This window comes from Diadema setosum, chromosome 12, assembly GCF_964275005.1.
Source record: "Diadema setosum chromosome 12, eeDiaSeto1, whole genome shotgun sequence".
Taxonomy (NCBI): Eukaryota; Metazoa; Echinodermata; class Echinoidea; order Diadematoida; family Diadematidae; genus Diadema; species Diadema setosum.
This window is the reverse complement of record NC_092696.1, coordinates 22,809,046-22,836,230: the sequence shown is the minus strand read 5'-3', so window position 1 is coordinate 22,836,230 and position 27,185 is coordinate 22,809,046. Positions and strand designations below refer to the sequence as shown.

Here is a 27,185-nt window from a genome sequence, read left to right as displayed (position 1 = left end):
AAATGTGATATCTTGAACATTTTTGAAATCACTGCTCCCAAAGGTAAACTGGACCTTTAATAAACTGAGGAAATTTTAGTTTATTTCCTACCTCGTCCATATTCGATAAACTAAAGGACAATCATAAAATATATGATAATATGTTTCGACCTCTTCCCTACAAAAGGAGCACAGATTTGAATGTGTTATTCCAAACTGGTGAAGTTTATCATTACAAAAAATGACATTATGCAGAAGCTTATACTGGAATTCTCTCAGCTTCCAGTCTAGTGTTGAAATTCTAGGAATAGAGAAACAGATTGCGTTTGCCGATCTATCCATGTTTAAAGCTAATACTTCTGGGTGTTTGGAAAGGAAAGAATCTTCAATTGTACCAATAAAAATATTGTAAATCATTTTTGAAGATACTGACACTAAGGGGTACACTTTTTTGTTAATATTAAGATTAATTTCAAAAACATCAGCAGGGTTATCATTCAAAATTATGATCCCTCACATTACCTATTCTCGCCACCTTCCACTCTGCTGGAAAATTATTGTACAATTCATAAAGAGAAATTAAATCGTCTACATTTAAACCCTTTCTAATAAAATGCGCCCCTGATCTAATTTTTCCACCAGCATCAGTAGCGTGTTTAACTTGAAAAACATTAGCGTTAAATAATTTTTCATTAAATTTTTCATTGCGCAAAATGATCAGTGTAACAGCGCCATCTACGAAGGTCTGTAAGTCAGCGCGCAAGCAAGATGGTGCTGTCAAGCGGCCCGAGGTTTGTGGAAATCCCTCTTCGGGATACTGATGAGGTAAGCAGTTGATAGTTTTTATACTTACATCTATTAAAAGTGTGATCTTGAGAGGAGTTTGTGTTGAATTAGTTTGCAGTAGCGTTGTTTTGTGACGGTGTGTGACCTGTGTGAATGTGTCATGCCACACAGGCTGTTGTAGTTGCGATTATTGTGTAGTCCCACATCATTGACATTGCCATTGGGATTGGACATCCATGGGTCATATAATTTACGCTTGTGTAGGCCTACATGTACAGTGCATGTAGCGTGTAGGATGTGAGTTAAACATATTGTTGCATGTTGATTGTGTAGGACTGCACTGTTATATAGCCTAGCAAAGTCTAGTCTAACAAGTAGATGTAACGGGGTAAATTACAGAATACCGGCAGCCAATCACGGATAGCGCAAATCGCTCTGAAAAGAGCGTAATTACGCTTGCCGATAGCAACCATTAAAATATTAATCCGTTCTGCGATACGGTCCGTGATTCGGCTGTTGACGATTGCATTTGTTTGCGTGTGTTTTCTTTGCTCTGTGCGGTGAGAAGTGTGGTATTCATACGTTGTTTACGGGGGTTTCGGGGGTGTCCCCCGATAGCGATAATAATGTAGTTCTAGATCCTGACGATGCTAGTCTAGACAAGCCGTTAAAATTTACCTGAATTTACGATGTATACTCACGTTTTTAGGAGTTGAGGGTAGTCCGTATCCTAGAAAACGATAGAAATGTAGGTGAGACTAGAAAACAATCACTTATCTAATTGCTGGTGCTAGCTTATAGAGCTTTACGCACTGTGTGGGTGCGCTTGACAGCCCACCATGTTGACTCTATGCATGCAGTCAGTTGCAGTACGACATCATCCACACATAAACAGCTTATGCGTACTTGTGGCAGTGGTAGTGTGTATTGAGCCTGCACAACGTGCGCATGTTTACTTGTACAGTGTACAGTACGTATAGCAGTTGAGCGCCGCAATTGTCTCTTGACAATACGCGTATACGCGCTGCCTTGCCAAACTAGTGTAGTGTGATTGTATCGTGATGACTTGTGTCGAAAAGAGATGAAGGAAGAAGGGCTGCCAGCTGTGATGACGTCATCACGATTAAAATAGTTCCGTCAAAATCGGGTCGATTTTCTTTATCGTCGATTTACTCGAGTTATCTTGATTTAGAGCAGTTTTCCTCCGAAACCACTCAATTTTCATAAAAATTGTGGGGTCAACCTACTTTTTGACAGCCGTTCCGTTCCCGGGCTTTTTGGGGGCCCCAAACGACCGGAAAGATGAATTTCAACCCTTCGGGCTTAAATTCATCTCTAAGGGAGAGCCGCCGGAGGCGGGGCCTTGGCCCCGCCTCCGGCGGCTCTTATACTGTACGCACCAATATGCTAATTTATATGACGCAGAACCGGTATTCTGTAATTTCCCCATGTAACGTTAGTATATAGTGCAGCGACCTTCTTGTAACAGTAGTACTAGTAGAGTAACTGTTGATTACACTCCATTTCTAATCTCTTTTCACTCAGCTCTTGAAAAATCGTGCCATGCACGATGAGTCTTGAGTAGCATGAGTAATGTTAGTGCAAAACAAGTAGGCATTCATGCCCAAATACAGTACATACAGTTCAGGAACTACTTATAATGGAAAAAGGGGGTGAGTTATGGGATTATGTAATGATTGTATAATAAATATAACTTAAAAAAGAATAATGATAAATTCTTGAATAGTTGTTCAGTGAAATTAGTATTATCATTGTGATCAGATTACACAAGTTTACATGTACATTTAAGGAAAATTGGCATTTGGATTGTTATCGCCGTGCTGATTTATGCCAGCTCTTATGATGAGAAAATAGTCGCCATGACAACACTGCACAACCGTACGATAATGGACATGAGATGGCACTACACAACCCCAGGGTTAAATGCGACGGTAGCCTGGGCCTGGGGTGTGATGTGCTAAATCATTTGCATTATATCTCACTACCTCTACCTCTTCAAGCAAAGGGGGGGAAAAATTGGGGGGGGGGGGGGCCTTCTTGTTCCTGACAACTTTATTTTCTTACAATGGTTTTCACTCCATTCTTTATATACCATCTTTTGATAAGATGGATTTGAAACCTGTTGCAAAGTTATGATTGACTGAGAGAATTGCAGTTGATTCCAATAAACTGCAATGCTAAGAGTCTGAAATTTTGGGACTGCAACATGCAGCTACAATGTAGCACTCATAGCTAATATATGAACATGTGCATATTGAAGTGCATGCATATTCTCTGAAAAAATAACCTAGCCATGTAGGTTCCATTACATTGGCTTTTACTGTACATGTACATACAGTAGACAGATAAAGCATGTGTTAGGTAGTACTAGTGGCAGCTGAAGTAAAGCAGTTGGAGTCAGTACACATTTTTGCTCTTGTCTTTTTCTTTCCCCAGGTGATTGAGCTTGACCTTGAACAGCTGCCTGATGGTGAAGAAGTCCTGACCATCTTGAAGTCTGAGAATGCTCCCTTGAAGACATGGCTAGAATTAGGGGTATGGACAATTCTGACATTCTGTGACCACATTTCTAGTACAGTGCACTCCTGGTTACTTTAGAAACTTTAGAAATGAAGTAAACGTTAAGAGGACATTAGTGATTAACTTGCACAAGTATAGGAGAAAACAGTTTATACTAGTTTAATATCGGTATTTTCCATCTAACTTCTTACTGTGGTATCTCATGACTCCTTGTTTTTTAAGATCAACTATATGCACATTAACCCATAACTCAAACTCCATCAATGCTCTTATGAAGTGAATCAGATAGATGGGTGTTATGCTACACATGCTGAACCAGTAAATGCAGTTTAATTTTGTGTTTTTCATTCCTTCCCCTGGCATGCTCCTTCCATCTTCTTCCCCTCCCCTTCCCCTCCTCCTCCCCCCTCCCTCAATTCTTACCAGCTGGAGTACTACAAACGAGGCAATGTAGAGGACTTTGTGAAGATCTTTGCCTCTTGGCAGGCCGACGCCAACCTGGACTACATCGGCAACGAGAAGGACCAGATGACCGCGCTGGACACTCTGGCCGCCTACTACGTCCAGCAGGCCAGGAAGGAGAAGAACAAGGACTCCAAGAAGGACTTGTTCACCCAGGCCACCCTCCTCTACACCATGGCAGACAGAATCGTGATGTATGACCAGGTGAGCGGGACTGTACTGAGAGTGAAAGGGATGCTACTGTAACACCAATAACATTTGCAGTATATGAAACCTTTGTGAATTGGAGTGGACAGTCTGGTTTTTTTTTTTTTCTGGTGTGAAAACTTTTTTAAAAGTTTCACATGCATTTCACTTATGCAAATCTTGAGTCCTTGCGAAATTCATGAAAGTTTCATGCACGCAAAAAAGTTCTGGTCTAAGATTATACGAGGAAAAGCGAACAAATAACAATTTTTCTGACAACACTTCTTGTAAAACCCATATACTGTACACAGAATATTCATTGTAAACCATTATTTTGTGTGATGTTGTTCACAAATATGTGCTATATCACCACAACCGTATCCCTGATTTTTGCAAATAGGATCATGAAATGTGCACAAGATGTGAAAGAGATGATTCATGAAATTTCAGCTTGAAATATTCTTGTGATGAAAAATTATCGTGGAGAATGTCGGGGATGCTGTTTTATGTTTTGTTGATGTCTCTGTGTGTCTATCTCTGTTGTCTACTCTTATCATTGCTCTCTTTTGAACCATAGAATCATCTGCTGGGGAGAGCCTGCTTCTTCCTGCTAGAAGGAGACAAGATGGACCAGGCCGATGCCCAGTTTAACTTTGTCCTCAACCAGTCCCCTAACAACATTCCAGCTCTCTTGGGTGAGCATGCCTGGGGTAGTAGGTCATTTTGAGGTCATATTAGGTCAAAATTAGTTGTAGATATCTGAATATTTTCCTGTTTTATTTTCAGTGACTGACTTTGTTATCTCTAAGATTTGACCAATTGATGGGAATGAAATAAGACAATGAACCAAGACGAATTTGAGTTTATGCCTCTGATATCGGAAATCGAAGTCAAGGTCCCATCACAGAAATCTCATGATTTATAATTCAAGATCTGTTTGTAAAAAGAACAAATAATACATGGCTAAGGACAGGGATAATAAAGTGGACAAATATTTTGAGAAGTGATATTGATTCACTGGCGATATTCATCTTTTTGAGCTTGTGTGATGTCTTGCATTAAATTGACTGACACCGTTCTTTATGTTTTTTTAATATTTATGTTAAGCAGCATTGCCGTAATACGAGAAGAGTGAACTCCTCGTTCTCTGTCTGTCTATTTGTTTCTAGGTAAAGCCTGCATCTCCTTCAACAAGAAAGACTGGAGGGGAGCCCTGGCCTACTACAAGAAGGCCCTTCGCACAAACCCAAATTGCCCAGGTAAATTTACAATCTTAGACATCTGTACTTAAATCAGGGAAAGCAGATTAAGTACATCATGGCAATTAATTTTCAATAAGACATCTTTGTTTCATATGTGTGTGTGTCCTTAGAGTTGCTTGTTTGTCCTGCTGTAATGCTGATAAACATTACACTTTGCCGGAGACAGCTAAATGATATATCAGTTACCTTAAATATGTAGATCGAATTGTCAGAAACAGATCATTTGGCCCCCTTGTGTGTTATATTGAAGGTATACCTCCTTTAACAACATTGCTGTTGTGCATTGTGCTTATAAAACCCAGACTAGAAAAGAAGCCTGAGACTTCTGAAGTAAATTTACCAAACAGGACAAGCCTCCCCTCCCCCTCAATCACCACAAAGTGACTTATAGCATATATGTCCATAGAGGTACAATTGTATACTACATAAAAGCTGTTATTTTTGTGAGGGTTTAATTTTTGTGAATGTCATGAATTGCTGTCGGACTGTGAATTTAGCAACATGTGAAAATGTCGCCATGTACTAGGGTACTGTACGAGCTGAAATTTTCGCGTACAGATATTTTCGCGAATTGCTACTTGGAGGACATTTTCGCGTGTTGTTAATTTCGCGGTTGCGAGGGTCTAACTGAACTTAGCTATTAGCGCGTTGTTATTTTCGCGTGTTGTTATTTTCGCGGTTCAAAGGCGATTCGCGAAATTCGCGAAAATAAAACCACCGCGAAAATTTCAGCTCGTACAGTAATTGTGCTCTTACAATAGGCTAGGTATCAGTTCGTAAAAACAACACCTCGTGAAAATGTCAGTGACCTCCTCAGTCACTAAAATATCTGTACGCAGAAATAACTGCTAATACAGTATCAACAAATTGAAAAGAAGTGAAGTAAATATGCTAACACCCCTTTTTCTGTCTTTTCCTCGTGCTGCAACAGCTGCGGTTCGCCTGGGCATGGGCCATTGCTTCGTACGTTTGGGCAAGCCAGACAAAGCTCGGCTGGCGTTTGAGAGGGCGCTGCAACTTGACCCGCGGTGCGTAGGGGCCATCGTGGGACTGGCCATCTTGGAGGCCAACGGCAAGGCTCCAGACTCCATTCGCAAGGGAGTCCAGCTCCTAAGCCGGGCCTACACCATCGACTCCTCCAACCCCATGGTCCTCAACCACCTCGCCAACCATTTCTTCTTCAAGAAGGTGAGCTGAAGTTCCTCTCTTCAAGCTCTTCAAGTGTCTGTAGGCTTCCAGATGATCTCCTCCACCATACAGAGCTGCCAAATCTCCCCATTCTGCAGGATGCTCCCTGACAACTTAGATATATCTCTTCCCGTCCTGATGAGAGCATATAAACCCTTCCCTGATTTGGGAATTATCCTTGCGGATTATGATGCATGTCACACGCAAAAGTATCTCCTGGGTTGCTCTTTGGACCTTTCCTAATACTGATATGTCAATACTGGCTGCCCACTATCTTATGTCAACTGAGATGAACTTACAGTGATTTTTCTAGAATTATGTCAACTATTTTCTTCCTTATTCAGCACTTTACATCAATTATCGTAAAACTGAAGTTGTTCTTTTATGTTTTGAGTATGAACAACAAGCCTGTTTTTAAGACTTCCCTGCAGCGTGTTGCATTTACTGATCTCTCTCTCTCCACATTTATATCAGTCTCTTGTCTTCTTGTCTCCTTTTGTTTTCACCTTTCATCTTTTTCCTTGCCATCCTGATTCATGACTGCCCACCATCTGTTCTGTTTTGTGATATTCCTCTGTCCCCTTCTGCTCACTGTCCATCTCACTCTCTTACCGTCAAACCTTGCAGGACTACACTAAGGTACAGCACTTGGCTCTCCACGCCCTCCATGGCACAGAGAATGAAGCCATTCAGGCTGAGAGCTGCTACCAGCTGGCCAGGTCCTTCCATGTCCAGGCAAGTAAAGACATTAATGTTAATGTATGTGTATACGTAGTGATTTTTTTGCAATGTTTGTACCTTTGCAAATTTTGCAAGTGGAGTTGTATTGGTGAATTTTATAACAGCTCGCCAAAATTTGCTACCTGTTTGTGAAACAAAATATGGTGTATTATTGCACGGCCGCTTTACTGCAGTAGCCTACATGGGGAATCAATACATTAGCCTATGTGCTGCATTGAATATGCTCTGATATTGCACATGCAAATCTAGTGGACAACAATATAAGATGTCTTTTTGATGCCCTACTAAAATGCCTTATGTAGATAATAATGTAAAATATTGCACTCTGATAAGCTTATTTTTTCATGAAATGAGTCAGTTGAAAAACTGCATTGCTTAAACCTTGAATTTTGGCAAATATGTCTTTTGGTTCTGCAGTAAAAGCACAATAAAATCACAGCCACACTGAGGGATATGTGGCTGTGATTTTATGATGTATTTGATAAAAGTAGCATCCTGTAGTTTCATATTAGGGCAGAATGCTAAAGATATTGTATGGCATTATAATTTTGAAGAAATAAGAATTGAATGTAATAGATATGCAACCAAATTTCTTGAAGATATCATTCATTCAGTGTAGATACTCTTGTGCAAGTTTGTTTTTACCAATGTCTTTCTCACAAACCATCAATAGTTTACAAGTTGAGATCTTAGTTAAGCCCCAAGATTCTCCCAATTCTTTTCCTGTTGCAGGGTGACTACGACCAAGCCTTCCAGTACTACTACCAGGCAACAACATATGCCACGCCCAACTTTGTCCTACCCCACTTTGGTCTCGGCCAGATGTACATCCACAGGAGGGACAGTGAGAACGTGAGTCACATGAAATAGTCTGACTGATATCATGAGTGCAGTCAACATTCTATAGACATCGTTATAAGTCTTCAAGTGCTATCATTAAGGAGCTGTTGTGGATAAGACTGGATTATCAATCATGATGTACCTAGTTCAAGTCCCCTGGTTACAGCGGTTGTGCCTGTAGGTACAACCGCTTCTTGGTTGTCACTTGGTTGCCGTTTGGTTGCTCATATGCTAACATACTAGCCATGAGGGGTCAGCCTAGTATCTCGCATCTTAGCTCTGCGCTGCGCAATCACAGAGCAGTTTAAACATACACAGGGTGTATGGTAAGTAGCACTCTAGTACGTACTCGATATATTTACTCTTTGATCTCTGTTGTATCTAGGCTGCCCAGTGCTTTGAGAAAGTCCTGAAAGCCCAGCCAGGAAACTATGAGACCATGAAGATCCTTGGGTCACTCTATGCTGGCTCCAAGGAGGAAGAGAAGCGGGAGATTGCCAAGGGTCACCTCCAGAAGGTCGTGGAGCAGTTCCCCGACGACGTGGAGGCGTGGATCGAGCTGGCGCAGATTCTGGAGATCACCGACGTCCAGGTCAGTAACGTCGGGTGGCAATAAAAGTACTCTTGCAGTATTTTATCTTGCAGATTGAATTGTATGAATTGAATTGACTTTTATTTTTAATCACAGTGTGTTCACTTTTTCTGGAAGCAGCTTGTTGTTTTTGTACACGTGATTTTAAAATTATTTCTGGAATATGGCTTGTAATGTGTACATCTGTCGCATCAGTTTGAGAGACTTTGTTTCGAAGAAACAGTAATGAGCAACAGATGATTATATAGCATACATACATGTTAACTCCATATGGTCATCAAATGTGCAACATTCCTATGAAAGTCCAGATTATTCAACTGTCAAGCAAAGGAAAATACCATAGTAGACAGTATTAATTTTGCTTTTGTAAAGCAGTGGTTGCACTGTGTACATAGATTGCTACGCTTTCCCATATCATGAAGTACAGTATTCATTGCATTATCGGGCATCTGATAATTGGGAACCTCGCTTAAATGACATACGCTTCCCAGAAACATTTCCAATGCATGTTATTTTCACTGGATAATCGGGCGGGGACCTCTGATAAACGGGACAATTTTTCTTCAAGCGATCTTTGATTTTGTTAATATTTTACACAAAAAATCTACCAAAATACCACAACAATATTTCAAAGATCCCCTATCAGTTGTCGTTTACGTCGAACTTACAAAGCAAGCTTCGGACTGGTGTGTTTTGACCTCCGTCCATCCAGTACACGTACATGCATAGCCACGAAAGCGCCGTGTATAAGTATCCATGCCATTGCGAAACACATGCTTTCGCGAACATTCTTCTCCCCTACATAAGCAAAGCCATGTGCTCGCTTGCAATTCCTACTCGGAGAGTTGACAGAAGAAGAACCCAGTTGCGATTACTCTACAGTACCATCGCGAGAATGCAGGGAGAGCTAGAGGGTCACGCCGAGGGGTAGCGTGGTTGTGTATTCATGTACATGTACAGTACGTCACTATGCATGTGTGTGTGTGTGTGTGTGTGTGTGTGCACTACATGTACATGTCGTATGCCGTTAGTGTATGGTGAGTGCTCATCATGAAATCGGGCACCCCGCTTAAAGGGGCCGTGTTTGCTACTCCCAACCTGTCCCGATTATGCGATGAATTACTGTACTAATCTTATGGAATCTTGGGAGACATCATTGCCCTGTTCTTAACTTTCTTTTGTTTTGTTTGGAGAAGTAGTCATACTTACCTACTGGTGCACTGCTTTGCTCCCCTCTCTTCCAACCAGGCTGCACTGTCAGCCTATGGCACAGCCACCAGGATCCTGAAGGACAAGGTGCAGGCTGATGTTCCTCCAGAGATCCTCAACAATGTGGGCGCCCTTCATTATCGCCTTGGCAACATACAGGAAGCTAAGGTGTGTGGTCTAAGGCTATAACTGAAGACCCCCTCTGACGTTTCTCAAATTTTCTGCGAATCAAAAGCCAGAAGCGGCTTGAAAGCAAAGCATTATGGTGGGATAAGGAATGGGGTTTTGATGGGGGGGATGAGATGTTGTGCAAGATAGCTGCCTCATTCTGGTTCGAAATAACTCCACTGATTTCTACGTGACCAGCCTGCTATTCATTTTGTGACCTTACAAGGGTGACACTCTTTCCTATGTATTTTTGGGACGTGATAGCCCACTTTGTGAATGTATTGACTAATAAGACCAGTTTTTTAACAAGCTCCCAGCAAGCTGTCCTTTTAGCATGTTCATGCTCACTTAATGTCAGCTGTTTGAATCCAGTTTGCACATATTTGATGTTGCTATTTCAGCCATGCAGTAGGCAAACTTTTTTGAGTATCAGAAACGACAAACTTGCTGTTGAGGCAGTGATATCACATGCTTATCTAGTATCATGTTAAACTGTAGCACCTTTAGATTGATGTTAAAGTTCTCGTTCATTCGTAATGTTCAAATAATGTGCTTTCACCTCACTGACATGAGATTTATGTCTGCTTCATATCATAGCGTTACTATGAGGCATCCCTGGAACACTCGAGGAGAGAGTCACAGCACGATGAAATGTACTACAACGCCATCTCCGTGACAACGACCTACAACCTGGCCAGACTACATGAGATGATGTTTAACATGGAGCACGCCGCCAAGCTCTATAAGGATATCCTGAGGGAGCATCCCAATTACGTAGACTGTAAGTAGAGATACCATTTGGGGGGCTCTGCCATATTTGTGTCTTCTGCGTCAAGACTACTTTTTAAACTCATAATGAAAGTGATTTTGACAGAAGCTGATTTTGTGTTTAATAGTGTCTGCCCACCATGTTATGGTGCTCACGTGAGTGTCTTATCTAAAACATTGTACTCTTTATGTACCTGAGGACTTGAGTTTCACTTTAACACTAATATCAATATTGTTAGTCAAGAAATAGTCATAGTTAGCAGGGTCGGGTTATTTTGTTGTGAAATGATGGGTAGAGTTCTAGTGCAAAATAGGTTTAGGGGGCAGTTTGGTTGAGGTATCCAATGATAACAGAAACCATCGTTGGCTGTGTTCAATATGTGTGGAGGGTACAAAATGAACTCCTTTCCTGAGTTTGAACTCAGCCAAGTTATTTTACTGGCATCAGAATATCTGCCAACCCAAAACTTAGATGTAAAGTACTTAAGACACAATCAGTGGGATCTAAGAAAGGGATAGTCACATGAGGACACTAGGGAGCTTTCGTTCTGCATGACAAATCGTTCTACGACGGATGAAATCACAACGGACTTATCTGCGCATGCGTAAAATCTGTGGTTTCGTCGGGTCTCCAGTTTCTACGACTGTTTTCGGGGTGAATCAGCGTTGTGCTGAAAACGACAACAAATACCCTGTTTTGATCACGTGTTCTGGGCCTACCTGAAATAAGAGTTGCATTCATCATCGTTGAAATTGTCCAGGTCGAAGTTTTGTAGTAGAAGTACCTAAAGTCGGTGTTGGTGGGTTTGTTGACATAAAGGAGCATGAATTCCTCTTCATCGATGATATCCAAGCAATGACCAAAGAGCAAGCACTCTCGAACCCTGTGAAGGTTCGCCATTTTGTAGTCCCTCCTCGTCACCTGATGAAATTGGTCACGTGATACCTTTTCATGTCCTCGTCCTAAAAATCGAAACGATATTTTGCAGGACGGAAACTATTATACACTCGACGGTACAGTTACAGTTTTCAACCGTCGTAGAAAGCATCCGTCGTCAAAAACGAAAGCTCCTTAATATTTATGAAGGAGTAGGTAATCATTGAACTCTTGCCCCCCCTATCTGTTGACTGTGAGGGGCAAGATGTCCATACTGCTGGGCAAGCAAAGCTCAAAAGAGTCAAAAAGTGTACTGCTGGTGGACATTCCATCCCATTAATGATTGCAAATTCTGACCTTCAAACCTGAGATTTTTCACTCCTTTCTCCTTGTCCAGGCTACCTCCGACTTGGCTGCATGGCCAGAGAACGAGGTCAGATTTACGAGGCTTCTGATTGGTTCAAAGAGGCTCTTCAGATCAATCAGGTAAGAAATTAATAATCAGTGGACGGTTTACAGCTTCACTTGCGATCAGTTAAATTATTTTATTATGCCTCCGTAACGAAGTGGCCGGAGGCATTATGTTTTCGGGTCGTCCGTCCGTACGTCCGTACGTACGTCCGTACGTACGTCCGTCCGTCCCGTTTTGTTTTTGTTGATATCTCACGAACCGTGTGGTGGTTTTACATCAAACTTGGTATGAGGGTATATCCTTGGGGGATAATACTTTGTGTGGATTTTAGGGTCACAGGGTCAAAGGTCAAAGGTCACAGGTTATTTTGTGAAAAAAAAATTGAAATTTCATGTTTTTCTCCATATCTCGCAAATGGTTCAAGGTATCTTCATGGAACTTAGTATATATGCTTGTACCGATGGGCAGTGATTATCTAGGGAAGTTGGGGGTCATGGGTCAAAGGTCAGGGGGGTCAAAGGTCAAGGTCAACTCCTCAAAATGTCGCTACTTTCCTTAAAATGCAATATGCCTGAAGGGTTTTTTTTTTTTTTAAACTTGATGTATGGCATGTATTACCCAATATATATTTTTGGGGAAGTTTCTTGCCAGCAGGTCAAAGGTCAAAAGGTAAAAGGTCAAGTGAAAGTGCTGAATTGCACTTTTTCCTCCATATCTCGAAAGTTAAACTCAAGGTATCATCATGAAACTTACATATTTATGCATGTTCTACCTAACAGTGATTCTCTGTGGAACTGTGAGGTCAAAGGTCAAAGACCAGGTTTAGATAATGCGATTTTCCCATTTGATACTGAAATTATACTTTTTCTCAATGCATTGAAAATTACTCAATGCATAAACTTATAAAAGGGTCAAAAGTCAAGTAAAAATCATCAGTTCCCCAAAAAACTGCACTCTGACATTTGAATAATTCATCCAATTGAACCTAGTTCTAGGAAAGTGAACATTCAGCACATTTGTGGCAAACCTGTCATTTTAATATTTTGCCAATTGTGTGAAATTGTCATCACACATTGTCAAGACATTGTACTATAGACCTATTAGGAGAACCATGCATTATGGCGGAGGCGTATCAGTCGCCGTAGTTGCTATTTATTATTTCCAACATAAATTTCAATTGCAGAAAGAAGTATTATATACACAAGGCCTGTTCAATGCACAATGGGAATTTTTTAGTTTGATCTTTCTTTCTTTTTCTTTTTTTAAATTGAGTCTTGGAATAACACATGAATTGTTTTTGTGGAGATATATCTAATTGAATGTATTTTAGACATTCTTTTTTGAAGGACCAAAATCTACTGGGTGAATCTGCTGCAAAAAGTTGTAAAGTTCCTCAACCCACTGTTCAGAAAACCTTTTTCTCCAAGTGATTTTTTAAAATCTTTTATTTATTCTCTCTTTTGAAGAATGTACCATAGCGGTAATCATTTTCTTTTCCTGTAACACTTGGAATTTACTTTGTTACTTCATTTCCATGTCATTTTGCTCTATAGTAAATGTAAATGTGAAATGAATATGAGGTGATGATGCCTGGATTGTGGAAGATGTAAACTCCAAAAATGTTCAGTTTATCATACAGAATACAGAGGGATTTTACAGCTCTTACCATATTCTTCACCACTTCAATATCCTGTGGGCAAAAATGTATAAGTGGTTGTAATGTCAAATGATGGGAATTGGTCATTTTCTACCTCATGTTTGTGTGTCCTTTTGTTTTAGAATTTTCTTTGTTATGTCAAGTATGTTTATGTCAATTTTGTTATTTTTTTCAGCTATGACATTATAAATAGATGACGTGTGCTGAGATTTTTTTTTTCATAATCAATTATGTGTGTTTAACTTTGAATTGCCAGTAATCCACTTTCTTATGTTTTCTTCTCTCTCTCCTTTCTCTCTAACTCTCACACATGCACACACGTGCACATTGTCTGTCTGTCTGTATGTCTGTCATTGTTTGACCCTTGACCCTTCCCAGGACCACCCTGATGCCTGGTCCCTCATCGGCAACCTCCATCTGGGCAAGCAGGAGTGGGGGCCGGGCCAGAAGAAGTTTGAGCGCATCCTGAAGCAGCCAGCCACCCAGAACGATACCTACTCACTGCTGGCCCTGGGCAACGTCTGGCTGCAGACACTCTACCAGCCCACCAGGGACAAGGAGAAGGTGCACATTATTTCTCATCAACCCCCCCCCCCTTTCTGTAATATTTTGGAGTGTCAGTGTGAGATACAGCTTTTCAGACAATGTAACTGATAAGTGAGCATGTTGATGGTTGGGAGGATAAATGTCTTTATTCTTTAAAGGCATTATTTAACATTGTTTACCATTAACAGAAAAAAACCCCAAAAACCCAGCTTTATTGCTTCAAAATAGTTCTAAAATGTTAGTTTAAGGGAAAGGAACAACCAATTTTAAAATGTAAATCAGTATAATCAATGTCAAGTATTGAATATAAAAAATGTAAAAAATAGTTTTATGAAAATTGTTTCTAGAATAAACCATCTACAGTTATGGTTTACGAGAAAAATAGTGATATCTGTTATATTTAAGGCTTTATTGCAAAAATTTTTATATGGGAGGATTTTTTTTTTGATACAGCTGACCTACACATATGCATCAAATGTGACAACTCAAACGCTATTTAAACCACTGCTCCCAATGGTAAACGGTAGCTTTAATCATTCTGATATATGTGCAGATGGTTACACAATGATTTGATTGTGTTGGGATGAGGATGCGAGGTGTTGCAGTTAGTTCTACTTGGAAGATGGTCAGTGAAGTTAAAGGGATAGTACAGTATTGGTGGAGATGAGAATTGGGCTTTTAACTTTTTGCAAGATACCAAGAAAATGCCTATGATATAGTACAGAGCATTCCATTTTAAGAGGAAAGTTTATTTGATGAAAATCGGGCTTGGAATGACTGAAACATCCAAAAACAAAGTAAAACAAAGCTATCGTAATAAAGTGTGGGTCCCACACTTTATAGAATTGCTCTTTTTTGGATATCTCAGCCATTCCAACACCAATTTTCATCAAATAAACGTTGAATTCCTCATAAAATTACATGCTCTTTCATGTTTCATAAGAGGTTTCTCATTATCTCATCAAAAAATGTTAGAAACCTGAAATTAGGTCTCAGCCAAAACTATATAATCCCTTTAATATGAGTTGGGTAAGATAGGAGGTAGACAGTAGAATGCGTGCTGGCGTAAGAATGATGAAGAATGAGAGGGAAGACTGGACATAGGTGGGGTTGATGATGATAGAATCATTTCATTCACCAGTTTGTGGATGGTACACCTTCCATTTTCCATGTCCTCTCTCTCTCTCTCAGAGGTGGATAAGTGACTACATTTGCAAATTAAAGATGGCAAAGACTGATAGAGTTTTGAAACAAAATGCCAGTCAGAGGTGGGTTTCAGCTAAGTTTATGGGTTTTTCAATGTATTCTTTTCTTTCATTTTTTATTTGTATCTATAATACTGAAAGATTGGCTTGATTTGGTTTCTTCTCGCAGGAAAAACGTCACCAGGATCGTGCCATGGCCCGTTACAAGCAGGTCCTGAGGAACGACAGCCGGAACATCTACGCCGCCAATGGCATCGGGTGTATCCTGGCCATGAAGGGGTACATCAGAGAGGCCAGGGATGTCTTCTCACAGGTCAGGAGTCTCTCCATGTTATGCTAAAAATAAGTTGGTTGTGATGTTGCTACCATTGCCAGTGTTCCCCTGTGTACTGTTAGGACTGCTGTCAGTGCTTCAGAAGCTACTAGCACTACTACTATTACTACCACCACCACCACTACTGTTGCTGCTGCTGCTGTTACTTCTACAGTGCACTCACATGTTAATGATTCGTAACAACAAAGTTAAAATACCCGTCCCCCAAAAATTATCATCTATCTATCTTTATATACTTCACAGTTCAGCTATTACAAAATCTTGATATAGGGAAGGAAGGAATTTTCACATTGGAGTCACCTGTACTTCTAAAACCCACTGATACTACTTTTAACTGAGCTCCGAGGTTACTCTCCAATATTCTCTTTCCATTTCAGGTGAGAGAGGCGACCGCCGATGTCTCAGACGTCTGGCTGAACCTGGCACACATTTACGTTGAGCAGAGGCAGTACATCAGTGCCATCCAGATGGTGAGTTCAAAGGTCAAAGTGCATTTGTAGACAGGGTCATGGATGTTTTTTGAAATGGGAGTGTTATGTGTATATGTATCATACTGCTGTATCTTATTTTTCGTATCATATGGTTATCACTTGTAGAAAAGCAGTGACTTCCACAAAAATCGCCTTGCTCTATGATTGTTCACCTCGCTGCCTCACACTGTACACCTTGTCCCTGTGTCTTTACCTCTCTCTATCTCAAGTTTTGTGCTGAATTTCTTATAAGCCAGTTCGTAATTAGCTCATGGGCACGTTGGTACAAATGACCTTTCTTTTTTCTCAGTTGGTTAGGCACTTCAATCGTTTTTAAAGAGACATTATGGGTACCGTAAGCTTGCCCAACATAATAATTCATGGAATTCGTGTTCAAACAATGAATGAACTTGCGTAGACCAGGTGACCAGAATGGTCCGTCAAGCAACCGTCGGGGAAGCATCCATTTCATTGTTTTGCATTGAATGCATTAAAAAACTGTTTTATTCTTATTGCCAAATACCAGGTTTGCTGTCAGGTGGATGTACTGGCAAGCAACATTTACAAGGATGCATGAATAATCATTGTATGACAGATGCTTATCTCGGTGAATTTAAAAACTAACTTGCCTCTTGGTACAAATGACCTTTTTCTGCTCATGCGCAAAGTGGAACTACGAACTGGCTTATTGCAATGAGTATACACTTTCATGGTGGAGTACTTCTTGTGTAGGCATTAAAATTCTTCTAAGTTAAGTAGTCAAATGACTCTGTGCAACACACCCTTGACCGTGATACTGAAATTTTTGAATTGTTAAGATATGCAGTCTTCTCTTATTCACAGGCATTCAAATTCTTCCGAAAGCATATTTAGTGGGAAGTATGTGAGTGTGTATTTTTCTGTACGGTTCTTCTCACACCTCTTACAATATGTAATTACACTGTCCCATAAATGTTTATGAAATTGATTGAATAATATTATGGTATGTCTGTTCAAAAGTTCCTATCTTGTTGTCTTTTGATTATCCTACTCTAGCTTTATGATGTATTTTTGTAATCTCTTTGCATTTTAATCGTTTTATGTGACTTATTCTTCTAAAAAAAACAACAACAAATGTTTTAGTTCACCTTTTCTTCTTTCCTCCTCAGTATGAGAACTGCATTAAGAAATTCTTCAAGTATCACAACACAGAGGTGCTGAGCTACCTAGCGAGGGCGTACTTCAAGACGGGCAAACTGAAGGAATGCAAGATGACCCTCCTGAAGGTGAGTCCACTCAGTGCTGACCAACAGAACCTTTGCGCATCAGGTGTTGATTTGGAATAGTCATCTTTTAGAATCCAAACAGTATTAGGTCAGTATCTTGTGTCACAGAGCACTGCATAACCGGTCCTCTGCTTCATTCACTGATAGCCAAGTTCTCTTCCCAAGAGTGCTTTCTTTGCCAATTGGCACAGATGTTCGGAAACTGGCTGCCAGTGAATACTGTAAAAGTGGATGTCTTCGGGCAACTAATTTTTCACGCTCGGCTGGATGAGAAGAGTTTCGCGTGGTTTTAATTCCGTGGAATCAAGACATCAACTACTGGAACATATGGCAAGCAAATATAGTTGCATGCTTTTTTCTTCGGGCTAGTTTCTGGTTGCGCAAAATGCTTGAAAATTTCCACTTTTACAAAAGAGATCATTAGCATTTTATTATCCTTTAGTATTTCCATGACCTTCTTCTTGGATGTGGGCATGCTGTTACATCTAAAATGAGTTGTCTATCTTAAAATAAGTTCAAGTTTTTGAGGAATTAACAGACTGACGATGAAAAGGCATACAGCTAAGGTAGCAAAGTTTTTTACAGCTAAATGCCTGGGTATATGAAGGAAGGGTTAAACAATGGTGTGTTGGTCTGATTGCAGTTTCCATTGCAGCATCTGGACAACAACAATTATAGAATGGGTAGCGAGAATCCTGCGATCTCATTGGTTGAGAGCTATGTGTTGATTTTATACTGGCCGCACGCTGAGTCACAGTGGTAAACATGTTATCGCGCACTTGTAGCAAGAGTATGCGCATTTGTAACAAAGGTTCGCGCACTAAGCAAGCGTTCGCACACGGAGTACGAGACGCCTATTGGCTAAAACAATCATGCATCAGTTTTTACTGGATGCGTAGTTCTGAAGAAAAACCATACATCCAGTAAAAACTGATGCATGGTTTCGGGCTCTCGTCTATGGCAAGCCAAAAGGAAATGCATCCAGTAAATTTGTCATCGGGTAAAACGATAGAAAAATGGGTTTTTGGCAAGGAAATTACCCATTCTATAATGCAGATGATGCACATGTCTTCGTACGTCAGGCGGAATATAGTGTGCATGCGGTAACTCTGGAATTTCGCCTAAACCTTAAGCATTCCAAAGTTACCTTATCCACACAATTCCGACTGACGCACTCAGACCCGTGCATCATTTGTATAATAGGTTGTGAGGTTTGACCTGTTGCTGTAGTGACTCCAGTCATTTTGATTCAAAATGATATCAAATGTAGCTATGGAATACGCATTCAAGAATATTGAAAATGCCTTCCCAGAGTCATTGTCTTAAATTTGTCATACAAATATAGAAATTCCTTTTGATAATACTCACCAGGGTGTCTTAGTTTGCAAACTTGAAGTGAAGTTGAAAAAGACCAAATGCTCCAGAAGGTAATTACATTGTAGCTTGAAATTGCATCTCTTAAAGGACAAGTTCACCTTCATAAACATAAGGATTGAGAGAATGCAACAATATTAGTAGAACACATCAATGAAAGTTTGAGGAAAATTGGACAATCGATGCAAAAGTTATCAATTTTTAAAATTTTTGTGTTGGAACCGCTGGATGAGGAGACTACTACAGCTTGTGAGTCATATGCGTACAACAGTATAAAGAAAATGTTAAGAAAATTCAACATATTTTCACTTTTTGCGCATAATAAAAGAGCACTTGACTTGCCTCTTTCTAAAGGCAGGGGGAATAATATTACCCATAACATTTATCGGTAACGAGTCGGGGGAATGTGTACTTTTTTCAAAAGATGAAATTTTGTGACATTCTCTTTACATTTTCCTTATATTGTTGTACGCATGTGACATCTAAGTTATTCACACACTGCAGTAGTCTTCTCATCCAGCGGTTACTGCACAAAAACTTCAAAAATTCATAACTTTTGAACGGATTGTCCGATTTTCCTCAAACTTTCAATGATGTGTTCTACTAATATTGCTACATTCTCTCAATCCTTATGTTTCTGAAGGTGAACTTGTCCTTTAAAGATCCTGTAGTGTGGAGATTCATCGAGTGGGAAGGCTAGCTTGGTTCGGATATATTCAAGAATCCCTGTAATGAATTGTGTACAGGTTTATCACTAATTTCTATGTAAGTTCACACACAGCCAGAGAATCTTGACTGCATCCCTCTTCAGAAAAAAGATGATATGATAGCAGGTCTTGATGGAATGGCAGTTGTCATGGTAATGAGAAGAATCCAGCTTCCTGATTGGCTGTTGCTGTGGGAAGTTGCATTCCAGCAAGAGTTGCTATCCTAACATCTTTTATGAAATGGGACTCTGGTGTCAACAGTTATCGATGAGTGTACACTTTGATGCACTTATTTTCTGACGGGTGCTTTTTGTGGTTTTTGTATGTACCCTGTTGGGCAGCGAATGAATATTACCACCCATGAATCCTAATGCTACTAGGTCTTTAAAGTAAATACCTTGCATAGAATTCAAGTGAAAGCATAACATTCATGGAAAAAATTAAATGAAGGTTTAATTTGGTAGAAAGATGTGTTTTAGGAATTGATTTGGCTTGCATTACAGAGCTCCGTGAACTATTCCTGATCCTCTCTTGTATGTTCTATTTTCCTTGCAGGCCAAGCGAGTTTCACCCCATGACACACTGATCCAGTACAACCTGTCGCTGGTCCTGCAGCGCATCGCAATGTACGTTTTGCGCGATGAAAAGTCCAACCTCAAGACGGTTCTGGGTGCGGTGTCTGAGCTGAAGACGGCCCAGCGAAACTTCCAGTACCTCAGCAAGTCAGGGGACCGTATGAAGTTTGACTTGGCACAGGCTGGAATGGAGGCTAAGTAAGGAGCATGTGGCAGATACTAATTGATAGATTTTCATGTTGCAGCAGTAAGCAGTGAAAATGTGCCATGTAATTTTTAGTTGCCCATGGGACATGAGATACCTCAAGAATAAGTAGTTATTGCTACACAATATTGACTGCATTTCTTCTCTGTAGACCCTTTTTATTTCATTCATTCTGTATAACCCTTTTATCCTCAGCCACCTCCAGTTGACTAGATTTACCGATATAGTTCATGATCTACTTTACCTGGATTACTTAGAACATTCACAGACATATCATGGAAAGGTATCTTCAGTTTCTGGCATTCTGTGTAGTACGTCAGCATCCCTTTTATCACTACAATCACCATTTTGTGTACAGTGCACTCCCGTTATAATGAACAACAAAATTCCAGTTACAATGAGTAAAAATTCAGGTCGCAACATTATCTACTCTGTGTACTTTTATTGTTTATTTGTTCGGTTATAAAAAAATTTCAATACTAGAAAAGCACTCTGAGAGCGCAGACCTCCGCCAAGTATGCAGCTTATTTCCACCACTGATCTTGTTCTTCCATAGAGATATCATACGTACACACAGCATCGGTGCTCAAAGTCGCCCGATTTCCCAATATAGAAGCCTTTGTTACGTCATAAACCCTCTAAACTAGAGCACGCACTTTAGTGCGCGCAGGCAAACCTCAAATACGTGCAGCCTGAACTCCCAAGTGCATTGACCCTACCTGCCAAAATATCAAAAATCCTTAATAAATTCCCCCAAAATTCTCAGATCATTACCAAAAGCTAATCGTTTGTTACTTGTGTCATTCTCAACCTTTCCTGCAAGTTTCATCCCAATCCGTTAACTACTTTTTGAGTTATTTTGCATACGGACAAACTAACGAACTAACTAACGAACTAACTAACAAACAAACCAATGGTAACGAAAACATAACCTCCCCCCTTGGCGGAGGTAATAACGAAAGAAAACTGCCGGTCCCGAGGACTTCGTTATAACGGGAGTCCACTGTACCTTCCCTGATGGCGTGTGTGTGTGTGTGTGTGTGTGTGTGTGTGCAAGTGCAAACATGTACTATAGTATGTGTATGCATGTGTGCATTATGATATATCTATCAGTTTTATCCCTAATCACTGTTGTTTGTATCTTCTTTGCGTGTTCAGGCAATGTGCTGATTTGCTGAGTCAGGCCCAGTACCACGTACAGAGGGCAAGGCATCAGGACGAGGAGGAGAGAGCCCTGAGGGAGAAGCAGGAGAAGGAGAGAGAGGCGCTACGCCTCAAGCAGGAGGAAGAGATGGTGAGATGTCAGGACCAAATACCAGTGTTACTTTATTTTCATGCCTCTGCCACGAAGTGTTGCCGGAGGATTATGTTTTCGGGTTGTCCGTCTGTCCGTCCTTCCATCCCCCTTTCTGTCCATAATCAATTTTGTGGACAGCGTAACTTAAAAATCGTTTGAGGTATCCGAATAAAACTTGGCATATGTATGTATAAGTAAACAAAGTTTTGACTATCAACAGTTGGGTGCACCTGTTCAAGGTCAAAGGTCAAAGTTCAAGGTAAAATTCTCAAAATTTCACTATTTCCCCCATATCTGTGCAATGCCTGATGGCATCTTCTTGAAACTTGGTGTGTACATGTATTACCAGATAAAGATTCTCTAGGGAAAGTTTTAGGGTCAAAGGTCAAGTGATGTTAACATGTTAACATTTCATTGTTTTTTTTCTCCATATCTCAGAAATGGCTCAGGGTATTTTCATGAAACTTAGTACATATGCTTGTACTCTGCCTGACAATGCTTCTCTTGGGAATTTTGGGGCATGGGGCAAAAGTCAAGGGTCAGAGGTCATGTTCAAATGCTAAAATTCTACTATTTAATGCTGAAATTGCACTTTTTCTTGACGTTCAGATGGCCAGGAAGCAGGAGGAAGAGAACAGGCTGAAGGCGCTGATGGAGAAACGGGCGGAGTTCATCGAGAAGACCAAAAACATCCTCACTCTGCCCGACATTGTGGAGACTGAAAGGAAACCCAAGGGCGGCCGCAAGGGAAAGGTACGAGGGATTTGGATGTCCTCCTGGCCACACTCTGTGGCAGTTTCTAGTCATTGCTCTGAAGAGCATTTCTCTCTCGTGTATTCAAGTCATCAGAGAAAGAGCTGAGATAGTTTGAGTAAGGATCCCATAGGTATCAGGTGGTTCTTTAAGCTTTGTTTCAAATGCAGTCAGTCTTTTTGTCCAATTAGAAGCTAATAATTGCTGGTAAGTTTAGAGGTGCTGTCTTTGCTGAATATTGTTGGTTATTTTTCATTGGTTTTAGAATTGTATTTGCTTTAATATGGAGTATTGATTTTCAAGGTTAGATGTAGCTCTCTCTATTCCTACTCTTTCTCCTTTTTCTTAAAAGATTGTCTTTCTCCAATTTGATATTCTATTTGCTTTCTGTTTGTATGTATCTATTGCAAGTTAATGCTCACTCATTTTCCTTGTATTTTTTTTTGTGTGTGTGTATCAGCAAAGATGCAGTTCTGGCTCAAAAAAGACTCGTAATTGTTTTTTAAATGCAATGTTTGTAGATTTTCGTTTTTACACTGCCTGAACAAACCTTTGTTTTACAATCAAGTCTACAATACCACATCATTTTACCATACCATGTGTAATTTATGGGTGCACATTCTCATTACCAGTGCATTGCATGTTTTCATATGTGTATTTGGTACACAGATAATCTGTATCCCCCTGTGGAAGTAGAATTTGAGTGTTTTTTACAGACCGCAAAATGATCCCTTGTGTGCTCTCCTAGTTTTCCGTGTGATTTCTATGGCACAGTAGTTTGTTTATTTACAGCAATGCTGTTTTCAAATCAGTGAATTGAAGGAACTGAATCAAATTAACATGATTCTTGAATGTTCTGCTTCACCAGCGAGGAAAGAACACGGGAGAGATCTACAGCGAGGGAAGCGGCAGCGAAGGAGACGATGAGGAGCCCCGCCCCAAGAAGAAGAGGAAGAAGCAGAAGGGCGGAAGTGAGGATGAGGGAGAAGGATCCGAGAGACCCAGGAAGAAGAGGAGGTAGGATGTTTGTAGCTGCTTCACATGCTTCGCGTTTCCCATGGAAATTAGCCTTCACTTTGTGCTGTAACGAAGATTCTAAATTCTGCAAAAGTGGAATTTCTTGTGTATTTCGTGTGACATGAAATCAGCGCAAATATAAAAGCGTGTAGATATCTTCACTTCTAAGATGAAATGATATTTTATCTCTTTGATTCTATGTAGACTGATAATTGATTTGATAGATAAAAGCATGCAAAATTCATTCTACCTAATAAAAAAAAAAAATTACATAAAAAAATTCCACTTTTGTAGTACAATGATTTCATTGTGTGATTATCATAGACTGAATGAAGGGTTTGAGAATGTGGATATATTGTAGTATCTTATCACAGAAACTAGATTATGTATTTCAGTGTCTGGATGTAATTTACAATGAGCACATCCCACACTTGCACATGGTATTACTCAAATAAAAGGAACAGAAACAACCAAAACAATCTCCAGAGCACGTATGATGGAAGAAATGCCAAAAACATGAAATATCAAGACCTTGTCTCTGTCCTAATCTTCCTTCTCAATTTATCTTTTTCTTTTCTTTTGCAGGCCTCGCAAGAAGGAGCGCCTGGCCGGCTCAGATGACGAGGATGGGGATGAAGAGCGGCCCCGGAAGCGGAAGCGGGAGAAGAAGGAGAAGAGTGGGAAGATGAAGCGGATGAAGGAACTGAAGATGATGGAGAAGGAGGTGCCAGGGAAGTTCAAATCCAAAGCCATCCTCTCCTCCACAGACTCAGACTCGGACAGGGAGAGGCTGCAGATATCAGAGACTCAGATGGACAGGTGGGTCTGCTGCCCTCTTTGTCAGAGGCTGCTAAGACAGCGATATCCATTTTCACCTCCTCCAAGAGAAGAGGTTATGTTTTCATTCCTGTTGGTTTGTTTGTCCGTGTGCAAAATAACTCAAAAAGTTGTGAACGGATTTGGATAAAACTTGCAGGAAATTGTATTACTGCATGTCTATTGCAGGAAAAGTTAAAAAAAGAAAATAATGTGTTTTTACCCCTCAGAATACTGCAGTGTTGTTTGCATGGTTGGCATCCCTGATCCCTGGTACTGTATACGCTGTACATTTAGTGAGTCTAAATCCTTGCGAATCGAGACTTCCCAACGATTTTGCGATCATTGAGTGCAGTACAGAACAGAGAAATGTCGGGATAAGAGTCAATATTTTCGTGTGCCTTTCAATTCGTGAATAGCACCTGAAAGAAATTCAGGAAAATAAAAAATCTTGTGAAATATTTGGTGTACACAGTAATTTGTTTTCATTTTTACATTGATGTATGTTCAAAGGGTCTTTATTCAGTCCCATATATTGTTAAACATGTGTGTTTCCTTACTTTATTTCCCTGTGCAACACAGTGGCAGTGGCAGTGGCAGTGGGGGCAGTGAGGACGAGGAGCAAGAGGAGAGGAAGCCAAAGTCGGGCCGCATCAAGCGAAGGATGGTCTCCGACTCGGAGAGCGAGCAGTCCGGCTCCGACGAGGGTGGAGCCCCGCAGTCTCCGGCCAAGCAGGATGCCGATGAGGAGGAGGAAGAGGAGCAGGAGGTGGAGGGAGAGGAGGAGGAGGAGGAAGAGGTTGCAAGGTCAGAGTCTGACGGGGGTCAGAGGTCACCGGTTGAGTCTGATGGAGGTCAAAGGTCGGAGCAAGAGGAGAGTGATTAGGTTGTCCCGTGGACAATCCAGGGTGGAGGTCAAATTTCTGGAAAATTTCCACTCACATTCAGCTAGTAGCACTCCTTCCTGGCATAGCAACTTGAGGAGATGTCAAACAACAAAACAAAAACAAAGCTGTCTAGAAAGATTCATTTAAGGGCAAGTAAACTCACAGCCACATGGAGATGTTTGTGTACATTGCATATTCCTCACATCATAGCAACCTGATTCGTCAGTGTGGAACCTGAATTTGTAGACACAGTATGAGGCCTGTCGAACCTCATTATGTTATTGTGCCCTTTAAATTACTTTGTGTCTCTTGTTTAGCAGTACATATGGTTGACTAAAGTAGGGCACAAGAGGATATGGTATTAGATATCCGGTGCATAACCAATCTTTTTTGCTTATAAATGTGACCATGTTATCATGTGGAACAATGTACATGTGCAGCAATGTTCAATCCGTTGTCTTTGTACTCTGTGGCACATTTGTTTGTGATTCTCTTGATGTTTTGTTTGCTATTGAAAGACTGCTCTCTCTTTTGTTTCCTTTTTTTGAAAGTTGCCTGCACTGTTAAACAAAGAAGTATTTGGTGTTTGTTAGCTTGTCACAGGCAATGAATGTGTCATCCTTCTAGCATCTTTTTTTTTTTTGTTCAAATTTCATGAGGAATTACAGTTTGATGTTCATGGTTTCCATAAAGTGATTCAAAACATGCAGTGTCACAAACGTGGATACATAAAGATGCATCAAGACACACAAAATGTACACCCATACACATGCAGATCTGCATTCACAAAAAAGAGTTTCTTTTGAAGGACTAAAAAAAATAAATAAAAAGTCTCACTACATTTTGGAAGTTTTTGTATGTGTGCACTAATTTGACATATGAAGCTGTGCAGTTCATTCCCTTTTCTAAACATTTTCATTAACTGAAATGATTAGTTTCATCGGAGTAGCTTGGAGTCCCCATATCATTTGTAATGTTCTTAGTTTGTTTTGTTACACTGGATTGAGTGTAGTCCAACTTGTGTTTTCATGTGTTCTTCAGTGGCAAAGGGAATTAAGTGACAAATAATCCAAATCAGAGGGTGATATTGATTATGTTTTAGATTGGATGTAGGCCTGTTCGACTTGGATATCAACTTTTGAGCAAAAAACGCCCATTCTTCAGAGAGATATTTAAGTCAAGACACAGTGACATTACAGCAATGTCAGTGTAATTGACAACTATATTTTGCTCTTTGATAAAGCATATCACCTTTAGGGGGTGTTGCAAGAAACTTGCAACACCCCCTTAGTCACTTAATTTCTTATTTGCCAAAGTAAGACACTATTGTATGATTATGAGTTGCAGTACATTCTATTCTAAGGCTAACTGTAATTGCTTTCCCAGCAGTAAGTGGCTGTGAGCAGTCAGGTGATGTGATTTTGTCTCGTTGTCTTCCTCCCAGGGACCATCAGAGCTAAACTAGACAGGTATATTCCTGTTCCAGGGAAATTTGCTCGTTTACAAGTGGCTGAGTATGCCACCAATGTTGCATTTTGTACATCACTTTGCATTACAGTAACCAGTGTTTTTTAATTCAGAGTTGAGAGAAGGGATTCTCAGCCTCCAATTATATAAAATATATCAAAAACTGGATGTTCCTAACCAAGTGTATGCCTCCTTCACCCCTCCTCCCCCCCCCCAAAAAAAAAGATCTTACAAAACTAAGGTGTTCCCATCCACATATCAGTACATAATATATGAAGCCTTTAGTATGTGGATGTATTGTGTTGTGAAGAATGCCACATGTATTACATGTATTTCTCAAAAGCTCTCCAAGACTTTGGTGTCTTTTTCTCTACCAGATGATATCAGATTAACTCTACTTACACAACCCGTTTGTATACCATGTTAATGCAAAGAAAGCATAAAGTGCATAAGATTTCTCAAGATTTTTGTGCTTGGCATGCACGCCCGGTGGTATTACACAATTTTTTTATTACCCAACACTGTTAGCACAGCTAATAGGGATTAGCGTAGCCCCTACACTGCCTTAAGGAATGCATCATGCCCTCTGTGGCTTGTCT

General features: G+C 40.3%; 1 protein-coding gene across 1 annotated transcript; it reads left to right on the top strand.

Moving 5' to 3' along the window:
• The first annotated feature begins 746 nt into the window (after window positions 1-746).
• Window positions 747-25,373, top strand: LOC140235630 (RNA polymerase-associated protein CTR9 homolog). The gene is made up of 22 exons (XM_072315638.1): window positions 747-804; window positions 3,223-3,321; window positions 3,733-3,972; window positions 4,532-4,649; window positions 5,124-5,213; window positions 6,148-6,404; window positions 7,032-7,139; window positions 7,878-7,997; window positions 8,371-8,577; window positions 9,826-9,954; window positions 10,552-10,735; window positions 11,997-12,085; window positions 14,047-14,232; window positions 15,589-15,732; window positions 16,131-16,223; window positions 17,372-17,488; window positions 20,125-20,342; window positions 21,508-21,643; window positions 22,256-22,399; window positions 23,268-23,416; window positions 24,002-24,235; window positions 24,815-25,373. Exons 1-22 carry the CDS (start codon window positions 748-750, stop codon window positions 25,116-25,118), a joined length of 3,423 nt encoding a protein of 1,140 aa, XP_072171739.1. The 5' UTR covers window position 747; the 3' UTR covers window positions 25,119-25,373.
• The last annotated feature ends 1,812 nt before the right edge of the window (window positions 25,374-27,185 follow it).

What these genes read in the sequence shown, in the direction of transcription:
- LOC140235630 (XM_072315638.1), top strand. Translation starts at nt 748, where the DNA reads ATGGTGCTGTCAAGCGGCCCGAGGTTTGTGGAAATCCCTCTTCGGGAT. An exon ending in TCAAGCAGGAGGAAGAGATG is followed by an intron (nt 21,644 to 22,255) that starts GTGAGATGTCAG and finishes CTTGACGTTCAG; the next exon opens with ATGGCCAGGAAGCAGGAGGA. An exon ending in AGGGCGGCCGCAAGGGAAAG is followed by an intron (nt 22,400 to 23,267) that starts GTACGAGGGATT and finishes CTGCTTCACCAG; the next exon opens with CGAGGAAAGAACACGGGAGA.